This window comes from Mandrillus leucophaeus, unplaced genomic scaffold (assembly GCF_000951045.1).
Source record: "Mandrillus leucophaeus isolate KB7577 unplaced genomic scaffold, Mleu.le_1.0 Scaffold21, whole genome shotgun sequence".
In the NCBI taxonomy this organism is placed as follows: Eukaryota; Metazoa; Chordata; class Mammalia; order Primates; family Cercopithecidae; genus Mandrillus; species Mandrillus leucophaeus.
The window spans coordinates 5217666-5240301 of NW_012102143.1; the positions used below are offsets into that span (position 1 = coordinate 5217666).

Genomic DNA, 22636 nt, shown 5'->3' on the forward strand with positions numbered 1-22636 from the left:
GCATGTGTCTTTACAGAATGATTTATAATCCTTTGGGTATATACCCAGTAATGGGATTGCTGGGTCAAATGGTATTTCTGGTTCTAGGTCCTTGAGGAATCGCCATACTGTCTTCTACAATGGTTGAACTAATTTACACTCTCATCAACAGTGTAAAAGTGTTTCTATTTCTCCACAGCCTTGCCAGCATCTGTTGTTTCCAGACTTTAATAATCACCATTCTAATTGGCGTGAGATAGTATCTCATTGTGGTTTTGATTTGTATTTCTCTAATGACCAGTGATAACGAGCTTCTTTTCATACGTTTCTTGGCTGCATAAATGTCTTTAAGGATCCACTCTTCAAGCTGATTCCGATTGGATTTTGGTCAGCCGTGAAGTGGTATCTGACTGCAACATAGTCTACTTCAAACAGTTATGTTTTAGGATGAGACCATCTTCAAGCCTGAGATCCGTTTCCCATAGAAAGAGTTTCTGCTGAGAACACATGAGCCCTGAGAGTGCACTTCTCTTGCAGGCTTCACCATGAAGACCCCCCCAGTTATTGGCAAGTTCATCCCACCTCCACTTCCAAACCCCCTACACGAGGGAAGGACAGGCCCAATATGACACTGTGTGAACTCTGATTTCCTTTAGTAACAAATACTTCCGTTAAAATATATCCAGATGTCAGTGCTAGATGATAAATGTGAATGAACACATTTTGGTTAAATTAGTATGTTATTTTGACTTTCCAGTGTTTACTTGGTTTGTTAAGTATTTTTACTTCTCTCTACCACTGAGGAAAGAAAAGTGGGATAATTTATTCTGAGGAAGGAAAACCTAAAGCTATTACATATGTGAGTCAACATGTGAGGTATCTGAGTGTTGAAACCACGATTGATCCTAATTGATACTTACAAGTTATACAAAATGTGGCAATGGATTGCTGATCAGTATTTAAAAATTGAAAACCTGTTGGTAGATAACATGGTTTCTCCAGGAAACAAATGGCTGCAATCCCAACAGATTTGGAAATATCTCATTGACCCAAAGCAAAAAAGTCACTAAAAAGAAAATGAAATCAAATTTCTAAAATTTATACAAATATTTTACCTTATTTTTTTCCTTGGTTCCTTTCTTTTGTCTTTTGGTTTTCTTAGGTTGTTTTTCCTTTTTCTTCTTTTTCTTCTTTTCGTTTTTTTCTTCTTCTTCTTGGTTTGCAATGATATCCTCAATAACCTAGTGAAAACCAAAATAATCATAGCATTTTCACAGATCCCTATTGAGAGGAGGACTGTTTTTCCTGTCTGGAAGGAAGTATTTGTGCTGGTCAGTATCTCCTCTCTGCCTGGCCCTGGACCCTGCAGGCCGACCCCTTATGGGGTATGGTGGGGGTCTTGCCTGCCATCTACCCTTAGCTGGATTCGTGAGTAGGGGCCAGCAACCTCAGTATAGATGGAGAGAGAGTCTGGACATTTCTGAGCCCAATTCCTTCCCTAATTCCACCCGCTCCAGCTCTTGGAGGTTCCACAAACTCAAGGGGAGGTCACAGCTTCCTCAACATCTCAGCAACAGCTGGATGTGCCAGCCCTGCCCACAACTCATCAAAATCCAGGGGGAGGATGCCACTGTTTCCTGCCAGGCTCTGATGGCAACAGCCACTCTTGCAATAACTTCCATTTTCATGAGTTGGTTTCTTTCACCAGTGATTTAATTGATATTCCCTACAGTGACAAAAGACCTTTTATCCTCCTAAATTATGAAATATTTGTTAAAAAGCATCCAGTTCACATAGGATTAGCACCACTGTAGAACTATTATACATTTGTTTAAAAAAACATATAATTCAGTTCAATACAACAGTGTTCACTGAGCACTCACTCACTGCCATAGAGAGCGGTGACAATGACAGGACACGCTTCCTGTTTGGCCCCCGGGGCTTTGCTCATCACTCGTCACGTGACCAAGACAAGCTGCATAAGCTCTCTGAGACTCAGTTTCCTCAGCTCTAAAATGGAGCCAGCATCTCCGTACACAGCACTTAGGATCCGCCGGGCAAGCTCCTGGAAGTCTCCCGGAGACAGACTCCTTCGCTGCTACACCAGACGCACGGGGATTGCTGTTGTTGCCCCGTTTTATGGATGACAGAACTGGGACACACAGAGTGCAGTATCCCAGCCAGGGACACACAGCTAGTGAGTAGCTGAGCTGGGATTCAGGTGGCACTAACCAGGGTGAATTTCGTAATGCAGGGAGAAAAGAGGCACGATGCACAAGAATACATGTCAACTTACTCCATCGTACAAAACGCACAGAGTGAAACCAACAAGCCATACTCCAGTCTCAGGTACACACACATGTAGTCCAAGTACAAAGGAATGTAAGGGAATGACCTACTCCAAATTAAGTACAGCAGTTGCCTTTGAAGATGGAGCAATTAAAAAATTGGGGGTGGGGAGACAAGGGCTAATATCATTTTATCCTAGTGTGGAAAAAGGAGAGAGGTGAAGCATGTCTTGTGCACATATTTGGCCATGCAAAAAAGATCTTTTCCCAGCCCGGGCAACGTGATGAAACCCCATGTCTACAAAAAAATACAAAACATTAGCCAGGCGTGGTGGTGCACACCTGTACTCCCAGCTATCTGGGAGGCTGAGGTGGGAGGATTGCCTGAGCCTGGGAGGTAGAGGCTGCAGTGAGCTATGATCCAGCCACTGCCCTCCAGCCTGGGCGACAGAGTGAGATCCTGCCTCAAAAAATGAAACAAAACAAAACAGACAAAGGTTCATCTCGACTCACAGAATCAAGGTGTGGCTGCCCAGTTCTTCATTGCACTGGAGCACTTGGAACACAGACATCGTTTGGACCTTAGAAACTGCAAAACTTTCAGAAATGTAAAGACTTAAAAAAAATAGTCTGATATATAAAATATGAGCAGCTGAAAAAAAGATGAAATCCTTATTTGTGGAGTATACATTTCACTGTGGCCTTATCGGTTAAGCCTTTTAAAGTCTTACCAATTATATGGTTTATTTCATCTCTCTCCTTTTAAAGTTTATTAGTTTAAATTTTTGAGTATTTACATTTTCATGGTTCACAATTCGAAAGTTACGAAAGAGTAATTATACATAAATACATAATATACAGTGAAAGGTTTCCTCCCCATACTATTAACCAGCCAAGAAGATCCACTTTCTCTTTTTATGTTTATTTTTTATTAAGGCATAATTGACAAAAATTTAATATATTTACAGTACACAACATGACATTTTGATATATGTACACATTGTGGAATGATTAAGTCAAGCTAACTAACATGTCCATCACCTTACATTCTTAGCATTTTTTGTGTGTGATGAGAACATTTACACTATATTCTCTTAGCAATTAAAAAATATACAAAATAATATTGTTAATTATAGTCATCATGCTGGACAATACATCTCTAGAACTTTTTCCTCCTGTCTAATGGAAACTCTGTACCCTTTGACCAGCATCTCTCCATTCCCTGATCTTCCCCTCCCAACCTTGTTAATTATTATTCTACTCTCTGCTTCTGTAAGTTAAATTTTTTTTTTAGATTTTATTTATAAGTGAGATCATGCAGTATTTGTCTTTCTGTGCCTGGCTTATTTCACTTAGCATAATGTCCTCCAGGTTCATGCATGTTGTCACAGATGACAGAAATTTCCTTCTTTTTAAAAGCTGTATAGTGTTCCACTGGGTATATACAAATACATTATGTTTATCCATTCATCCACTGAAGATCACTGAGGTTGCTTCCATATCTTGGTTATTGTGAACGATGCTGCAATGAACATGGAAGTGCAGACATCTCTTTGACGCACTGATTTCATTTCCTTTGGATACATACTCAGTAGTGGGATTGCTGGATCATATGGTAGTTCTATTTTTCATTTTTTGAGGAACTTCCACGCTGTTTTCCATAATGCCTGTGTTAATTTACATTTCCACCAACAGTGTACAAGTGTCCCTTCTCTCACATCCTTGCCAACATTTGTTATCTTCTGTCTTTTTGATAACAGCCATCCTAACAAGTGTGAGGTAATCTCTCATTGTTTAATTAGCGTATGTCTGTTGCGTTGAGCATTTTTCCATATACATGTTGACCATTTGTATGTCTTTCTTTTGAGAAATGTCTATTCACGTCCTTTGTCCAATTTTAAATTAGGTTGTTTTCTTGCCATAGCAGTCTTTAAATTCTTTATATACTTTGGATATTAATGCCTTTCAGATGTATAGTTTGCAAATATTTTCTCCCAATTCATAGGTTGACTCTTCTCTTTTGTTTCCTTGCTGTGCAGAAGTTTTTTAGTTTGGTGCAATGCCATTTGTCTACTTTTACTTTTTTTGCCTGTGCTTTAGGGGTCATATCCAGAAAATCACTGCCCAGATCAATGTCATGGAGATTTCCCCTATGTTTTCTTACAGTAGTTTTATAGTTTCTGGTCTTTTATTCATGGCTTTCACTCATTTTGAGTTGATTTGTGTATATGGTGAGAGATAAGGGTTCAATTTCCTTGTTCTGCATGTGGATATCCAGTTTTCTTACACCATTTATCAAAGAGACTTATCTTTCTTCCATTGTGTGTTCTTGACACCTTTGATGAAAATCAATTTGCTGTAGTGTGTGGGTTTATTTCTGGGCTCTCTCTTCTGTTCCATTGATCTTTATGTCTGTTTTTATGCCAGTATCACGCTGTTTTGCTTTCTGTAGCTTTGTCATATATTTGGAAATCAGGAAGTGTGATGTCTTTAGCTTTGTTCTTTTAGCCCAAGATTAACTGGATATTTGAGGTGTTTTGTGGTTCCATATAAATTTTCGAATTTTTTTTTTATTTCTGTGAAAAAGTGTCACTGAAATTTTGATAGTGATTACATTGAATCTATAGATCACTTTGGGTAATATGCTCATTTTTACAACAGTAATTCTTCTAATTCATGAGTACAGGATATCTTTCTATTTATTTGTGTCCTCTTAAAATTATTTCATCAATGTTTTGCAGGTTTCAATATACAGACTCTTCAACTCCTTGGTTAAATTTATACCTAAATTTAAAAAAGTTACCATAAATGGGATTGTTTTCTTGATTTCTTTTTCAGAAAGTTCACTGTTAGTGTATGGAAATGCTACTGATCTTCTGCATGTTGACTTTGTATCTTGAAACTTTACTAAATTTGTCAGTTCTAATAGTATTCTTAATGGAGTCTCTGGGGTTTTCTTTTTTCTTTTTAAAAAGATTTAAAAATTTAATACAGACAGGGTCTTGCTTTGTTGCCCAGGCTATTCTTGAAAACCTGTGCTAAGTGATCCTTCCACTTCAGCCTCCCAAACTGTTGGGATTACAGGTGTGAGCCACCACGCCTGGCCTCTGGATTTTTCTACATACAAGATCAAAAACAGGCAATTTCACTTCTTCCCTTCCTATCTGGATGCCTTCTATTTCTTATTCTTGCCTAATTGCTCTGGCTGGACTTCTGTACTAGGTTGAATAAAAGTGGCAAGAGTGGGCATCTTTATCTTGTCCAGCTCTTAGAGGAAAAACTCAGATTTTTCACTATTGAGTATGATTTTAGCTGTGGGGTTTTCATAGTCTTTATTGTGTTAAGTTCCTTCTCTGCATAATTTGTTGAGTTTTTATCATGAAAGAGTTCTGAATTTTGTCAAATATTTTCTCTGCATCTATTAAAATGATCATATGATTTGTATCTCTCATTCTGTTAATGTGGTATATTACACTGATTGATGTGGATGGGTTGAACCACTCTTGGATCCCAAGGATAAATCCTGTTTGATCATGGTGAATGATTCTTTTAATGTGCTCTTGAATTTGGCTTGCTAGTATTTTGTTGAGGGTTTCTGCATCTATGTTCATCATGAATATTGGCTTATACTTTTCTTTCAGTGTCTTGTCTGGTTTTGGTATCAGGTTTATGCTGGCCTTATAATGAATTTGGAAGTATTTATTTCTCTTCAATTTTTGGGAAGAATTTAAGAAGCATTGGTATTAGTTCTTTACATGTTTGGTAGAATTCACACAAGAAGCCATTTTATCCTGGGCCTTTCTTTGTTGGAAGGGTTTTGACCACTGATTCAGTTTCTCTACTCACTATGATTTTCTATTTTTTTGTGATTAGTCCTGTTGTTGTATAAGAATTTATCCATTTCTTCTAGGCTAATGAATTTGCTGGTATATAATTGTTCATAGTAGTCTCACGATCTTTTGTATTTCTATGGCATCAGTTGTAATGTCTCCTCCTTCATTTTAAATTTTATTTGTCTGACTCTTTTCTTTCCTAGTCTAGTTAACAGTCTGTCAATTTTATCTTTCACAAAACCAACTCTTAGTTTACCTTTTCTGTTGTTTTTTTGGGGCTCCATTTCATTTATTTTTGTTCTAATCTTTATTTCTTTCCTCTGCTAATTTCGTACTTAATAATAGTTTGTTTTTCTTTTTCTAGTTCCTTAAGGCATGATGTTAGGTTGTTTTTATTGCTAGAAATTTTCCTCTTAGTACTGCTTTTGTTGCATCTCATAGGTTTTAGTATGCTGTGTTTCCATTTTTATTGGTTTCAAGATATTTTAAAATTTGCCTTTAAATTTCTTCTTTGATCCGTTGGTTGTTTTAGGAGCATGTTGTTAATTTCTATCTGTTAAATTTCAAAGATTTTTCCTTTTATTGTTTCTGGTTTCACACCATTGCAGTCTGAAAAGATATACTTGATATGATTTTGATCTTCCTAAATTTGTTAAGGCTTGTTTTGTGGCTGAATCTATGATTTGTCCTGGGGAATGTTCTATGAGCATTTGAAAGGAATGTATATTCTGCTGCTATCGGATCAAATGTTCTGTATATGTCTATTAGGTCCATTTGGTCTAAAGTGTAGTTCAAGTTCATTGTTTCCTTATTAATTTTACGTTTGAATGATCTGTTCATTGTTGAAAGTGAGGTATTGAAATTCCCTGCTATTATTGTATTATAATCTCTCTCTCCCTTCAGATCTATTAATATTTGTTTTTCATATTTATATGCTCTGATGTTTGGTACACATACATCTGCAATTGTTACATTCTATTGATGAACTGATCTCTTTATAATTATATAATGATCTTACTTGCCCTTTTTACAGTTTTTGACTTAAAGTATATTTGGTCTGACATAATTATAGTTACCCCTGCTTTCTTTTGGATTCAGTTTATATGGAATATCTTTTTCTATCCCTTCGCCTTCATTCTATGTGTGTCCTTAAAGGTAAAGTGAATCTCTTGTATGCAGCATATAGTTGAATAATTTTTTAAAAATCCATTCAGCCATGCTATGTCTTTTGATTGGAGAATTTAATTCATTTATATTTGAGATAATTACTGACAGGAAGAACTTATTGATGCCACTTTGTTTATTACTTTCTGATTGTCTTGTAGATCCTTCTTTCATTTTGTTCTGGTATTATTTTCCTGATTTCATTAAAGATTTTATTAAATAGTTTATTTGTATTGTCTTGTAATTTGCTGAGCTTCTTTAGAATACTTATTTTGAATTCTCTGTCATGTAATTTATGGATCTCCAATTCTTTAGGGTCAGTTAGTGAAAGTTTATTGTGTTCTGTTAGTGGTATCATGTTTCCCAGATTCTTCATGTCTGTCTCTTATACACATCTAGATGTGTATAAGAGACAGGCGTAAGTGTCTGTACATTTGAATAAGTAATTACTTCTTCCAGATTTTATGGACTGGCTTTGGTAAGGAAAGACCTTCACCTGTGGGCAGCAGGGTTGAGGGACAGAGGCATGCCGGGGGCACTGTAGCACTGGGTCTAGTGTTGTGAGGTACCAAGTGTTGGGGCATGTGGTGACTCCAAATCTGGGGGAGCATTCAGTCTTGCCATTTCAGGCAGCTGGAGTCTGTGATGTTGGCACCTGCTTAGTCCTTTGTGGCTGGGGCCAGCTGCAGGTGCACATGTAGCAGTGGGGCATATGCATAATTACAGAGGCCAGCTGCAGACCAGCAACACCATCTGCGTGCATGGCCAACTTCAGGCTGAGCTGGAGTGATGCATGCACATGTAGCTACAGGGACCAGCTTTGGGAACAAGCATAGTGTGGGGATAGGAGCTGGAGGGCATGGCCAACTGGTTATGCTCACCTAGTTGGGGGGGCCAGGCTAGCAGCTACTGCAATAGTCTGGCTACAGGAGCTAGTCTTGAGTGCATGCAGTGGTGAGGTTGGAGTCTGTGGTAGGGGGCTCCAAGGTTGTTTTCTAGCATACATGCAGTAGCTGCTCTGGGTCCCTGGCCCAGAGAACCTGTGGAGGCAGTATCTGGGGTGATTTCAAGGAGATGTGGTGACTTAGGCACCTAGGGAACATGAGGGCCACTTGGGTGGGTCGCTGGACTGGGGTCACTGTGGCAGGAGCAGTCATGTTGCTCTGGGTAGCTCCAGCAGGGGACAGGAGACTCAGGCACCTGGAGATTGTGAAGGTTAAAAGAAATGCAGTGTCCTCAGTGGTGAAAACTGAGGGAGGTCCACTGCTTCTGTGCAGGCAGCTGGTTTCCTCAGCTGTGAAAACCGTAGGAACTTCTGCAGAATATGCTGTTGGGGTTCATGATAACAAACCCTGAGGGGTCCTCTGTGGTGAAAGCTGCAGGTGGTTGTGTGGTGGTCTTGAGGGCTGTTGAGTTCCTCAGCAGAAGTCTACAGGAGTCCTGGGCTAAGCAGGACACTGGGGTTTGTGGTGACTTCCAGTGTGTGGCTGATCATAATACATTTGCTAAAAAATCAACCCAAATACTTTGGATATGCTTCTAAAGACACTTTATACACATATATGCAAATATACATATAATACACACACACACAGAGCACACTGGTATTGTTGTGTTATGTTTGCCAATTGTATAGGTGAAAAGTAATATGTCATTGAAGTTGTCTCTTTTTTAAACCAATACAAAATTTATTTTACCTGCACTCTTCAGTTATAGCAAAATCTTCCAAGTGCACACAGATGTACACATGTACACACACAAATGCACATTACAAACATCAACTTGTCGTTTTATACAAATGTTAGCATATTATAATACTGTTCTTGTTCTGCATTTGTCACCTAATAATATATCTTGGCCATCTTTCCTTAGTGATACATACAGAGCTTCACGGTTCATTTTTTAAAGGTGTATTGTAACAATTTATTTGGTCATTCCCCTACCAAATAAGATTAAGATTATTTCTAACAGTAATCTGCTGTTATTTCTAATAGTAATCTGCTACTACTAACATTGTTGCCATGAATAAATGCATGCAAATATCATTTTGCAGGTGGTGAACATATCTGCAGGATACATTCCTTAAAGTAGAAATGCTGGATCAAGTGTACGCACATTTGTAATACTGTTAAACTTCCCACCATGGGTTGTGTCAATTTACCCTTCTGCCAGCAGCGTAGGAGAGGGCCTGTTTCACCATATGCTCGTTGTCATGGTGCATCTTGTTTGCCAGTTACATGGGTAGAAATGTAGTTGCTTTCGTTTTTTTTGAGAAGCCAGTATTGAATTTATTTTGCTCCTGTTCATCAACTTGAGCAAAATCTTCCAAAGTTAAAAGTACACTTTACTGCCTATTAAGTCAGCCATCATTTTTTTGGCTTCAGGGTCAAATTTGGCCTGGTGCCTGTTTTCTTTTCTCAAAATATAATTTTATCGAAGCATATCATATACGCACTCATTTCAAGTGTGCAATTCAATAATTTTTCAGCAAGTATATCAAGTTGTGTTCCACTACCATAAATCAGTTTTAGAACATTCTATCACCCCAATAAAATTCTCTCACTTCCATTAATTGCTAATCCCTTTTCTCTCCCCTTCCCAGGTGTATTAGTCCATTCTCATGCTGGTATGAAGAAATACCCAACACTGAGTAATTAATGAAGTAAAGAGGTTTACTTGACTCACAGTTCCACATGGCTGGGAAGGCCTCAGGAAACTCACAATCATGGTGCAAGGGGAAGCAAACAGGTCCTTCTTCACATGGCAAGAGGAGAGAGAAGTGTCGAGCAAAGGGGGAAAAGCCCCTTATAGAGCCATCAAATCTTGTGAGAAGTCACTCGCTATCACGAGAACAGCATGACGGTAACTGCCTACATGATTCAATTACCTCCTAACAGGTCCAACCCAAAACAAATGGGCATTACGGGAACTACAATTCAAGATGAGATTTGGGTGGGGACACAACAAAAGTATCTCACCAAGCAAGCACTAATCTACTTTCTGTATCTACAGGTTTCCTTTTTCTAGACATTTCATATAAATGGAATCATAAAATATATAGTCCATCGTGTCTGGCTTCATTCACATCGCATAATGTTTTAATATGGCATAATGCTTTAAGTTCATTCACGTTGTAGCATGTATCAGATGTGCGTTCCTTTTTAATTGCCAAATAATATTAAGTTGCATGGATATACCATATTTTACCATATTCCCCAGTTGATATGCATTTAAGTTGTTTCAAATTTTTGGCAATTATGAGTAATGCTGCTATGAGCATTCATCTACAAATGTTTTTGTGTGGATATATGTTTTCATTTCTTTTGGCTAGAGTCCTAAGAGAAGAATTGCTAGGTCCTTTGGCAAATTTATATTTTACTTTTAAGAAATTGGCATGATGTTTTCCAAAGTGGCAACATTTTATATTCCCACTAGCAATGTATGAGGGTTCCCTTTTTTCCACATCTTCATCCACATTTTCATTACCCTAATGACTAATAACGTTGAACATCTTTTCATGTTCTTACTAGCCATCCAGATATCTTCCTTTGTGAATTGTCTGTTCAAGTCTTTTGCCTGTGTTTTGATTGAACTGTCTTCTTATTGAGGTGTAAGAGTACTTTGTATTTTCTGGCTGTAAGTTCTTTAGCAGGTAGGTATTCTGCAAATATCTTCTCCCAGTCTGTTACTTGTATTTTCATTTTCTTAATGGTATCTCTTGAAGTGCAAAAGTTTTGCATTTTGTTGAGATTCAATTGATCAATTTCATCTGTCAGTGTAGTTTTAATTTGCATTTCTCTTACATGTGTGAGGTTGTTCATCTTTTCATATGTTGAACATCTTTTATTATGTTTCGAATTCATTTGAGTTTTCTCTTTCTGAGAACTGTCTATTCATATCCTTTTGCTGATTTTTGTATTGGGTTATTAATCTTTTCTTATAGAGCTGTAGGAGTTCCTTACATATTAGAAGAAAGGTCTCTTGTCTGTGATACTTATCACAAAAAATTCTCTCAGGGTGTCATCTGTCATTTCCCTTACTTGGGGTCATTTTTTCCATGTAGGATTAAAACAATTTTGTGCGTGTAGTTGAATTTATCAATTTTTTTCTGCTGTGATTCCTGGGTTTGCACCATAGTTAGAAGGATCTTTCCCATTCTAAGGTTATGACATATTTCTTTCTTAGCTTCTTCTAGTCCTTTTGTGTTTTTGTTTTGTTTTATATGTAAGTGTTTGATCCACTTGGAATCATTCCAAAGTAAAGTATAAAGAGTTAGGGATTTAATTTTCTTTTTTCTTAGATGACCACCTGGCTCTTCTTATACCATTTATTTCCTTTTTTTCCTTTCACATTTGAGATGCTGTCTTTATTATAAATTTCCATATGTATTTGGGTCTATTTCTTGATTTTCCGTTCTTTTCAATTGATGTGCCTTTTCAGCCTTTTCTCTGTGCCAGTGGGCTCCTAAGAATATGTTTTCATACCTGGCAAAGCTAGTTCCTCCTCATTATGCTTCATTTCCCAAATTCCACTGGTTATTCTTGGTTATTTGCTTTCTACTTAAAGTTTAGTTTGGTCATCCTCCCTGCGTCCTCCCCGCCAATGCCCCAATATAATGCTATTGGTATTTTCATTTGGATCATATTATGTTTATAGATGATGTTTAGGAGTCAAGGTATGTATGGTGTTGAGCATTCCTACTTAAGAGCACGATATGCTTTTCCATTTCTTCGCATCCCTCAGGAGTGTTGTAAGCTTTTCTTCACATAGAGTGTACGTTTATCATTAAGCTTATTCCTGGGCATTTTATCTTTGCATTGTTGGTGTTGTAAACGGTCTCTTACATTATATTTTCTAGCTAGCTACTGTTTGTATGCACAACAGCGATTGCTTTCTGCATATTAATTTTGTAATCACCCCATCTTGCTTCTCATATTATTTAAAGTAGTTTTTAGTTTACTCTCTTTGCTTTTTTGCTCCTTAGTTATTCAATGCTTTTCTAAATATTGAACATATGTGCAAAAGGTGATCATTTGCCTCTTCCGTTCCCCTTTAGAACACTAGAAAGGGGATATATTGTTTAGTAGCTCCTATGGGACCATGTTAAATAATAGTAGTGATGATGGCTATTCTTGAATTTTTCCTGACACTCATTAGTGGAAATGTTTCTAGTGAATTTCTTTAAGCATGACACTTGGTTTTGAACTAAGAAATATTTTATGATGTTCAACAAGTATCCATCTATTCCAATTTTGTAGAGTTCTATTTTTAAATATCAAGAATGGATGTTAAATTTGTAAAATGCCCTTGCAACCTCCACAGTGAGGAACTTATGGTTTTCCCTTTTGGATTTTTTAATACAAGGCAGTGCATTCATAGACATCCTTAACCCAAACCATTCTTGCATCCTGGAATAATCACCACTTGTGGTGTTTTACTAGTTTAATGTGGTGCTGGTTTTAGTGTGCTAATACTTTAGTTAAAATGTTTGTGTTAATACTTATAACGCAGACAGATCTGTGTCTTTTTTTTTTTTTTGTTCCATCTTTTCTTTTTGGGTTTTGTATCAATGTTATGCTTGTTTCAAAAAAAGTATTTGTATTATTTTTGTGTTTTATTACTATATATTTCACCTGGTACGTACACTGTTATAATGATAATGCTTGGCCTACTCTCTCTTCATACTATGGCTACAATGGCTACTATTACTGCTACTATTGACATTAGTAACAACTGTGATGATTTTCTGAAGGGTTTCAATGTGCCAAGCTCTGTTCTAAGTATCTCACATGTATTGTCTCATTTAATTATTACCTCAGTGCAGGGAGGTAGGTGTTGCCAGTAACCTCCACTTACAGATGAGAAAACTGAATCGGCGGGTGTGGGGATGAAGCTTGCCTAAGGTTGCAGGTCTAGTGTGTGGCGGAACTGTGATTTGTAATCACCAGGCCGTTCTGACTCTTCAATCATCTGTCTTTCAAGGCTAAGCTGCTTTGTGGTCTCCTCTGTTCTCTCTCAATGTGTTAACCAGACATTCTCAATTTTCTTTTGACTAGTAGTTTTTAACGTTTCTCATGGCAATTTAGATGTTCTACCAACATTCTTAATCCTATAATCGCTACCTTTCTAACTGAACATAAAATGTGTCTGGATGTTTGCCATGGACTTCCAAGACACAAATTGTGCCTGGCAATTTAGCTGGCGGGACAACACCTAAACACATAAAAAAAGTGAAACAACTCCAAATCAAAATGACAATCACTCAAGGCAGGGCTTGACAAACTGCCAAATAATAGGGTCAATATTTAGTGCTCATGGAATTCAGTGGAGGAGGGAGGAGTCCTGTGGAGGGCTGAGGCAGCCTTTGGGAGCGGAGGTTGGTTTCCGATGGAGAAGTGAAGGAAGAGCAATTCCTGTGTGCTTAACTCTGAGGGCTCTTGGAGGGGAGCACAGGGACAAAGGGAGGCCGACAGCAGGGTCGGTCCCTTGAAGTCCTGAAACCCTGAGTGACAGCCTGGTTTTTACTGCTGCAGAGAACTTTATGTTACTTAACGAATTCCCTGTTAAAGAACATCAGGCTGTTTTCTTCTTTGTCAATGCAATAAACAAGGCAGACGTGAACAGCATCCATGGCAGGGGTCAGCAAATTATGGTGCATGGGCCAGCTCTGGCCGGCCGCCTGCCCATTTTTGAAATGAAGTGTGACTGGAACACAGCCATGCCCATCATTTACATGTTGTCTATGGCTTCTCTGATGCCTGTAGTAGTCCATTCTCACATTGCTATAAAGAACTGCCTGAGACTGGGTAATTTATAAAGAAAAGGGGTTTAATTGACTCACAGTTCCGCATGGCTGGGGAGGCATCAGGAGACTTGCAATCATGGCGGAAGGGGAAGCAAGCATGTCTTACGTGGTGGCAGGAGACAGAGAGAGAGAGAGCACAAAGGGGGAAGTGCCCCTTATAAAACCATCAGATTTGTGAGAACTCACGATCACAAGAACAGTCTGGGGGAACCACCCCCATCAGGTCTCTCCCTTGACATATGGGGATTTGCGATGAGATTTGGGTGGGGACACAGAGACTAAGCATATCAATGCCATATTGGCAGAGTTGAGTAGTGCCAGGAGAGAATGTATGTGCCACAACCTAAAATATTTACTATTTGTCCCTTTACAAAAAAAGGATGTTGACCTCTGACTTACGACAACTTCTCTTATTTCTTTAGTATAAATTCCTCAAAGAGCATTTATGAGCCAAAGCACATACACATGAAAAGTTTTGATATTCATTTGATCCACGTTCCTTAAAAATGTCATGCTAATTTACATATCCAGTAGCAATGTATGAGAGTGACTTTTTTCCACATGCATACCAACTCCAGTCATTACAATGACTTAAAATTTTTACCAGTCCTATAGGTGAAAAGAGATATGGCAACATTACTTTATACATTTATTTGTCAGGGAGTTTTAAAATTTTTTCTTATGTTAAATTCCTGTTCATATTCTTTGCCTTCTTTTTTATTGGGATGTTCCAATTTTTGTTATTATTTTCTGAGAAATATTTATACATGAAAAATACCCATTATCACATATGTTGCAAATGTTTTCCTCAGTTATCATATAACTTGAACTTCATTTGTGATTTTTTTTTTTGGCCATTTTGCTATTTGAGTTTTATGTAGTTAAGTATATGGGCAGAGTCTCTTCATGGTGTTTGCCTAGGGTGCCATGCTTATGAAACTTTTCTCCAGTTCAAACAATTTCTTAAGTAATTTGTGGCTTAACATTTTTACATGTAAATATTTAATTTATCTGAAATTTGTTTTGTATAATAAGGAAGGCTCTACTTGATTTTGCCAAATGGTGAGCCAGTTATTACTTAATAGTATTATTTATTAGTCTGTCCTTCCCCATTTATCTGAAATGTCATCAGTATACTACTGAGTTCTGATACATATACCCGACTAAGTTTCTGAGCACACTATTCTAAAGTCAGATTCCTTGAGTTTGAATCTCAGCTCCACAACTAATTTGGCCAAATTTTTTATCTTCGTAGTTTGGAAGAATTAAATAAGTTGACTTATATAAAGTGCTTGCATGGTACTTGACACAGAATATTTGTCCAACAAATGTTATCTGTTATTTTTGTTGTTATCCGTCTATTCATTTTCCAGCATTGTGGTATTTTGGCTACTTTATATCTTTATAATTTGTTTTATTTCAATATGGAAAGTTCCCTATTACAGTTTTAAAAACAACTTTTGGGATATTTCCGTGCATTCATTCTTCAGATACTTGAAAATAATTATGTCAATAAAAACTTGTTTTGATTTTAACTGGAATTGCATTAACTTCATAGAATAATAAAAAGTGCGTATTTATACTTTTGTGTGTATAATTAAAGTATTAAGTACGTATAATACTTTATATTATTGAGTCTTTTTATCCAGATAAATAATTGTTCAGTGTATCATTCAAGTCTTCTTTTATCTTCTTCAGTGAGATTTTGTCAGTGTAATTCTGTTCAATTCTGTATAATTTGTCAATATAATTTCTTGTTAAATGTATTGGGTTTCCTAGGGAGATAATTACATGATCTTAAAACAATGATAAAATTCTCACTTTAAAATATTTATCACTTCTTTCCTTTTTCTTATTTGTCTGGCATTTTTTAGAATGTCCAAGGAAATATTCACTAATAGTTCTGATAGCAACTATTATTTTCTTGATTTTGACATTTTTTTCAACAGATTTAACGTAACAATTTTATTTCCTTAAAAAAGAAAACATTTTTAATTTAATTTAAAAAATTAGAGACTATGTTCTCATGGCTGTAAAATTAATATTATCATTATTAAGAAAAACGAAATATATATTGAGCACTTACTATGCACTCATTTCTATGATTTTAAAGAATCTTAAAATATGGCTCTTGCCCTTAGAAGGTTTATAATCTCATGGAGAAGATAAGCCTTCTGTTCTTTTGTTCAGCAAACATTTGTTGAATGTTTACATATGCAAATTAAAAGTCCTTCCTCTGGAGAAGTTGACAGGCTAAGGAAGAGATAAAGCATGCACATGAATGTTATGATACAAGCTTGTAAATGGTGAACCAGCTTAACAGAAATTCAAATAAAATGCTGTATGTTTGAAGGCCCCCTGCATTAAAAGAAAGGTGTCCATGTGAAGTAGCGTAGGGTAAACGTCAAATGAGTGATGTTAATAGCACAGGGCTTTAGAGGAAGGGTTAGTCACCCAGGTTGTGGGCAGTTGGGGAAAATTTTACTCAGGAGATAAGACAAATTGTCCTTATTGATTTTCACTTTGACAATGCCTCTAATGCCTCGTCACTGGGTATAATGCAAATCTTCTCTTGGTTTCTATGCTAAATACTATGAAGCTAAGAAGAATTTTCCTATTCCTAGTTTATGAAGACATTAAAAGAAATAGTTTTAAATGTCAATTTCATCAAATGTCACTGAAGCATCTACAGAGATGATCAAAGGTGTTTCACTCGAAAAACATTAATAAGACAAAGAGCTGGGTCTTGACAGGGGAGCAGGAGCTAAGCAGAAAGGCGCCCAGAACTCAGGAAGAGCATGGCACACCCAAAGGAGCAGCGGCATGAGCCAGGAGCACAGGTGAGTGGACTGCTGGAGCCAAGGGCCTGCTGAGGGGGTGGGGCATGGAGATGAGAGGGAGAGGGAAGCTGGAACCAGAACACAAAGGGCTCCTGGAGCCAACCTACTCAGAATTTACTAAGAAAATGACCTTCACACATCATCACATCTCCTTCAAAGATAAGATGGGGAAAAAAAAAGAACTCACTTTGAATAAATATGAAAGTACATACAATCATGAACACCCAAAAGTATTTCCATGTAAATATGTATAGGAAAATAAACGAGACCCAGTAAGGCTATAAAATCATTAATTTTAAAGTTTAAAGAAATGCCATTTGATACATTTACACTTCATTTCTCAAGCATATTTGTACCTGTTGTATGGTCTTGTTAGAAAAAATAATAGCTGAGCCTCCTTCTTCAATGTCAGGGTAGTCAGGAAATGTCCCGGTTAAATTTCTACAGGAAAAAAAATAGCAAATTAAAATAGAAATGAAGTCCTCTCCTGTTATATACCCCATTTAATTTATTTGCTTATGTTCATTTAAATGAGTGATGGTCATTAAGGGTGGAGGGTTCCCTGTAAATCAAGGGCCGGGCATGGTGTCTTGAAGAAATTGAAGGTACTGATGGCATTCAGTAGCAGGTTTCCTTCCTCTAGAGAATTGTCAGTCTGATGCAAACGTCTCTCTTTAAAACAGTTTGTACTTTTTTTCTTCCTTTTTTTTTTATATGTTGAGATGCTCTGTGTTTGAGTTAAGAATGAAGACAGAAGCACAAACCATTTCTTCCTGTTTAAAATTGAGCATAAACACAGGATTTTGAAACTAAACAGAAGGACGGAGTTGTCGAAATTACACAGTTAGTAATAATGTGTTAAATACCCACCCATGGTTTAGGTTTTAGTTAAGTCTGAGGCCCTATGTTTTATGGGTTCCAAATAGTATTATTTTTCCATAACCACATTTTAAAAAAGCAGACTTTGAAATTTAGTGTTGAGAATTTCAGAAGGGGTAGGTAGTTAGTATTCTTAAAAGAAACTGACTTTGACATGAAAGTTATATTTATTGTACGTAAGACTACCTGCCAAGTTAGTTCCATTAATTCACAGAAGTACAGAATCTGAGGTTTAGAGGTGACCACCATGTCTAAAATGGCTCTTAAGAAACTGGTTCCCAAACTTTTGGCCTTAGAAGCCCTTTATATTCTTATTAATTTTTGAGGATCCCAAAGAGTTGTTGCTAGATAAGTTACAGCTATCGATAATTTACTGTGTTACATATTAAATCTGGCTGGGTGCAGTGTTTCACACCTGTAATCCCAACACTTTGGAAGGCTGAGGTGGGAGGATCACTTGAGTCCAGGAGTTTGAGGCTGCAGTGAGCCATGACTGCACTGCTGCACTCCAGACTGGGTGACAGAACTAGATCCTATCTCCAAAATAAACAAATAATTAAAGCTTAGAAATTTATAAAATATATATTTTAGTTAATTTAAAAATAAAGTAAGCTCATTATATGTTAACATAAATAACATTTTCTGGATAATAAGTATATTTTCCAAAACTAAAAGAAAAGAGTAGCGAGAAGAGTGTCACAGCTTTGCATCTTTTCAAGTCTCTTTTGTGTCTGGCTGAATGGCAACTACCTGGATGCTTATATCTGTTTCTGCACTCAGTCTGTGGAAATCTTTTGTTTTGGTTGAAATATACGAAGAAAATCTGGCTTCACATGGATGAGTACATACAGCAAGAAGAAGTATTTTAATAGCCCTTTTAGCTAACTGTGAATATTCTGCTTTGATACTACACCACAGCTAGACAACTAGTAGCTTCCTATAGGCTAGCTGTGATGTGGAATCTGAACCCGTATCAACAAACTTTCTCCCTCCCTGTTACATGAAAATCCGTGGATCTGTCTTGTGCCTGGAATAGACCTTTTACCCATGCATGATTTTGTGTCCTCAGGTCTTGGTCACTGGAAAACAATGGTTTGCAGAATTATGTGGGTCTTCCCGCAGTTGATACATTTCATTATATTGAAAATCGCATTCATTAATAATACCACAGATCTTATAATGGAAGGTCTAAGTCATGGGAACCTCTCCAACTCATAGGAGTGAATACAAATTTTCTAAAATCATAATTTTTTTCTGGAAAGCTCAAATTTTACCATTGGCAACAACTATTGTCGATGGTTTCTTCTTCTTCAGGTTCATCTGATTCACTTTTGAGGAAAGTCTCCCCAAAACCCAAAGTCCAGAGTTTGTCAGTTGTTTTCTCAAGGGAAAAATGACATTCCATTAAGAAGTGGCTGGTTCAACTCAGGCTGAAACACCTCACAGGTGCTTCTTGGAGACAATCTTCACGCTTTGGTGTGCAGCAGAAGGGATTTATAAGCACTGCTGATTTTGTCACGTAGAATGTTAAAAAGCTATGTGTTTCAAAGGTCAAGTCTGAATAACATTATTTTTTATTGCATCCTCAAGAACATTGTCAAATAAAATAAAAGTTGAAGGAAAAATAATAATTTTAAGTTCTGGGGTACAAGAGCAGGATGTGCAGGTTTGTTACGTAGGTAAATGTGTGCCTTGGTGGTTTGCTGCACAGATCCACCCATCACCTTAGTATTAAGCCCAGAGTATATTAGCTATTCTTCCTGATGCTCTCCCTCCCCCCACACGCCTGCCCCAACAGGCCTTCCCCATGTGTCCAATTATGTCGATCCCTCCATGTGTGTCGTTTCCCTCCATGTGTCTGTGGGGGACACAGGGTTCTCTCTGTTCAGCTCCCACATATAAGTGAGAACATGCAGTGTTTGGTTTTCTGTTCCTGCATTAATTTACTGAGGATAATGGCTTCCAGCTCCATCTATGTCCCTGCAAAGGACATGATCTCATTCCTTTAATATTCCATGGAGTATATGTACCACATTTTCTTTATCCAGTCTATTACCAATGGGCATTTGAGTTAATTCCATGTATTTGCTATTGTGAATGGTGCTGCAATGAACATATGCATGCAGGTATCTGTATAACAGAATGATTTTTACTCCTTTGGCTATGTACCCAGCAATGGGATTGCTAGGTCAAATGGTATTTCTGCCTCTAGATCTTTAAGGAATCATCACACTGTCTTCCACAGTTCCTTTCCACATTCCCTTCTCTCTGCAACCTTGCCAGCATCTGTTGTTTCCAGACTCTTTAATTGCCATTCTGACTGGTGCGAGATGGTATCTCATTGTGATTTTGATTTGCATTTCTCTAATGATCAGTGATGTTGAGCCTTTTTTCATATATTTGTTGGTCACAAGAATTTTTTTTTTTTGAAAAGTGTCTGTTCATGTCTTTTGCCCACTTTTTAATGTTTCTTTTTTTTTTTTTTTTTCCTTGTATATTTGTTTAAGTTCCTTGCAGACTCTGGATATTAGACCTTTGTCAGATATACAGATTGCAAATTTTTTCTCCCATTCTGTAGGTTGTCTGTTCACTCTGATGAGTCTCGTCTGCTGTGCAGAAACTCTTTAGTTTAATTAGATCCCATTTGTCAATTTTTGCTTTTGTTGCAATTACCTTTGGCGTTTTCAACATGAAATCTTTGCCTGTGCCTATGTCTTGAATGGTATTGCCTAGATTAAATAAAATTATTTTTAAAGGCGGTGTATGGCAGTGAAGTCTACAGTGACTTTTGTGCTGGAGCTGGTGGCTTGATTCCTGGGTCGGCAGATCTGCCCTGCTACTATTGTACCATTGGTGTCAATGTCAAGAAAGCAAAAATAGCAAGCAATGTCTTGGTATTCATTTGAAAGCAGTTTGGCTTTCGGATCCCCTGAACAGGTCTTGAAGGCCCCCAGGAGTCCTGGGACACGCTTTGAGAGCCAGGGGCCCTGGGGACTGGGACAGACTTAGAGAGCCATTCCCTTGGCCACTGCTTAAATGTTTCCCATGATGGTGAGCTCACTCCCCCGAGGCAGCCCATCCACTTCTGGATACTTCCTGACACTGCACTGTCATCTTACTCCCTGGGCCACTGAGCCACCCTCTGGGTCCAAACAGAACTTGATTCTTTTTCTACACAGGAGTTACTTTGGTGGGATCACTCACTCCTCCATCCATCCAAGCTTTCATTCATATAGTCAACCAACAAATATCTGTTTAGTCCCAACTAGATTCTAGATGCAGTGATGGGAGACAGAGATCTGACATTCAAAGATGGCAGAGGTTGCCCTCACGCAGCTCACATTCCACAATCATATGGCCGATGCGGATATTGGGCCCCAGGTGGTGCTTGTCCACATGACTCATGTCTGAAACCTTGTTAAACTGACCACGATCTGCCTCAGACCCGTACATCGCCCAGCCTGGACAGGGCTTAGAGAGAAACCATGAATACATTAGGAGTCAAAACGATAGCGCTGTTTCTTTCAGTCCCAATCACATTTTTCCTTCAATAACCACTTTTACAAGGAACTCCACTGCATAATTTTATTTTCGTATTGTAAAGCTTGAGTGTTTTTGAGGACTCAAAACAAACTTAGTGACATATGAAAAAGCAAAAAGAATTTACATATGTCATTTCTAACATGGAATTCTTAATTATGGAACACATCGATGGTCATACGAAGATTTAATAATATTATGTTATCATGGTGCTTTTGGTAAAGATAGTATTAAATATATCATTTATTTAATTTTAGACAGAGTCTTGCTCTGTCACCCAGGCTGGAGTGCAGTGGTGCAATATTGGCTCACTGCAACCTCTGCCTTCTGGGTTCAAATGATTCTCATGCCTCAGCCTCCCGAGTAGCTGGGACTACAGGTGTGCACCACCATGCTTGACTAATTTTTTTTTTTTTTTTTTTGGAATTTTTAGTAGAGATAGGGCTTCACCATGCTGGCCAGGCTGGTCTCAAACTCCCGACCTCAGGTGATCCGCCTGCCCCAGTCTCCCAAAGTGCTGGGATTACGGGCGTGAGCCACTCTGCCTGGGCTATTTTTAACAGATGAACATATTTAGTTTTCCTTTGACATGTTAGTTTATATAATTAGTCATAATCTGAAATTTAATTAGTCTTATCCTTAAAGAATGAAAAAAAACTGTTGTAGGGTACACATTAAAAATATAAAATTTGTGTCTAGAAAGTGACAATGTGCCTGAGAGCTCTTTATCACACATACACAGACACACCCACAAATGCTTGTGCAAACAGATGGGTGTGCACTATCCCTTTCTTGCTCACTGCACTCCATCTGTCCCTCCCGTGGGTGGCTAGGAGGCCTCTGTTCACACAGAGGTTGGACCCCCGGTGTGATACTCCCAGGGTGCCCTGGCTTCGCACTGACAGAGTCTCTCCTTGGCCCCCTCCCTGTGACTTGGCCACTAACAGCATGTTAAGAGAGACAGTTATGAGTTTTATTTTATATTCCTGAGACTTTACCCCCTTGGCTGTTGTATTTCTCCCTCGCAGCATTTTCAGCTGTGTCCTGTGACACAAACAGGAACCCATCCTGACATCCGACTGAGCCTCCTCAGAGTCAAGGCACAGTTAGTCCCGCTCCTGCTGTTAATTGTAAGGAAGCTGCGAGGTGATGAGTGCTCTGTGCTTTGGGCTCAGTGCACTGCATGAGGTGTAAAACCTTCAGGGGAGAGAGGGATGATGATCACAGACCAGTGAACGGAAAATATTTGGCTCCCACGATGTTTCTGGTGTAAACAGATGGGGTCAGCGGCACTGACTGCAGGTGACT

General features: G+C 38.0%; 1 protein-coding gene across 3 annotated transcripts in view; it reads right to left on the reverse strand.

Moving 5' to 3' along the window:
* IQCA1 (IQ motif containing with AAA domain 1) overlaps nucleotides 1–22636 on the reverse strand; it is a 182471-nt gene that overhangs the window by 89100 nt on the left and 70735 nt on the right. For 2 of the 3 annotated variants that reach the window (XM_011980285.1, XM_011980284.1), the window contains exons 7-8: nucleotides 17266–17350; nucleotides 1095–1220 (exon numbers count right to left, since the gene is read on the reverse strand). In XM_011980285.1, the coding sequence (XP_011835675.1) occupies nucleotides 1095–1220; nucleotides 17266–17350 (211 nt within the window). The remainder of the gene's footprint in view (nucleotides 1–1094; nucleotides 1221–17265; nucleotides 17351–22636) is intronic. The other variant, XM_011980286.1, reaches the window with a different exon arrangement.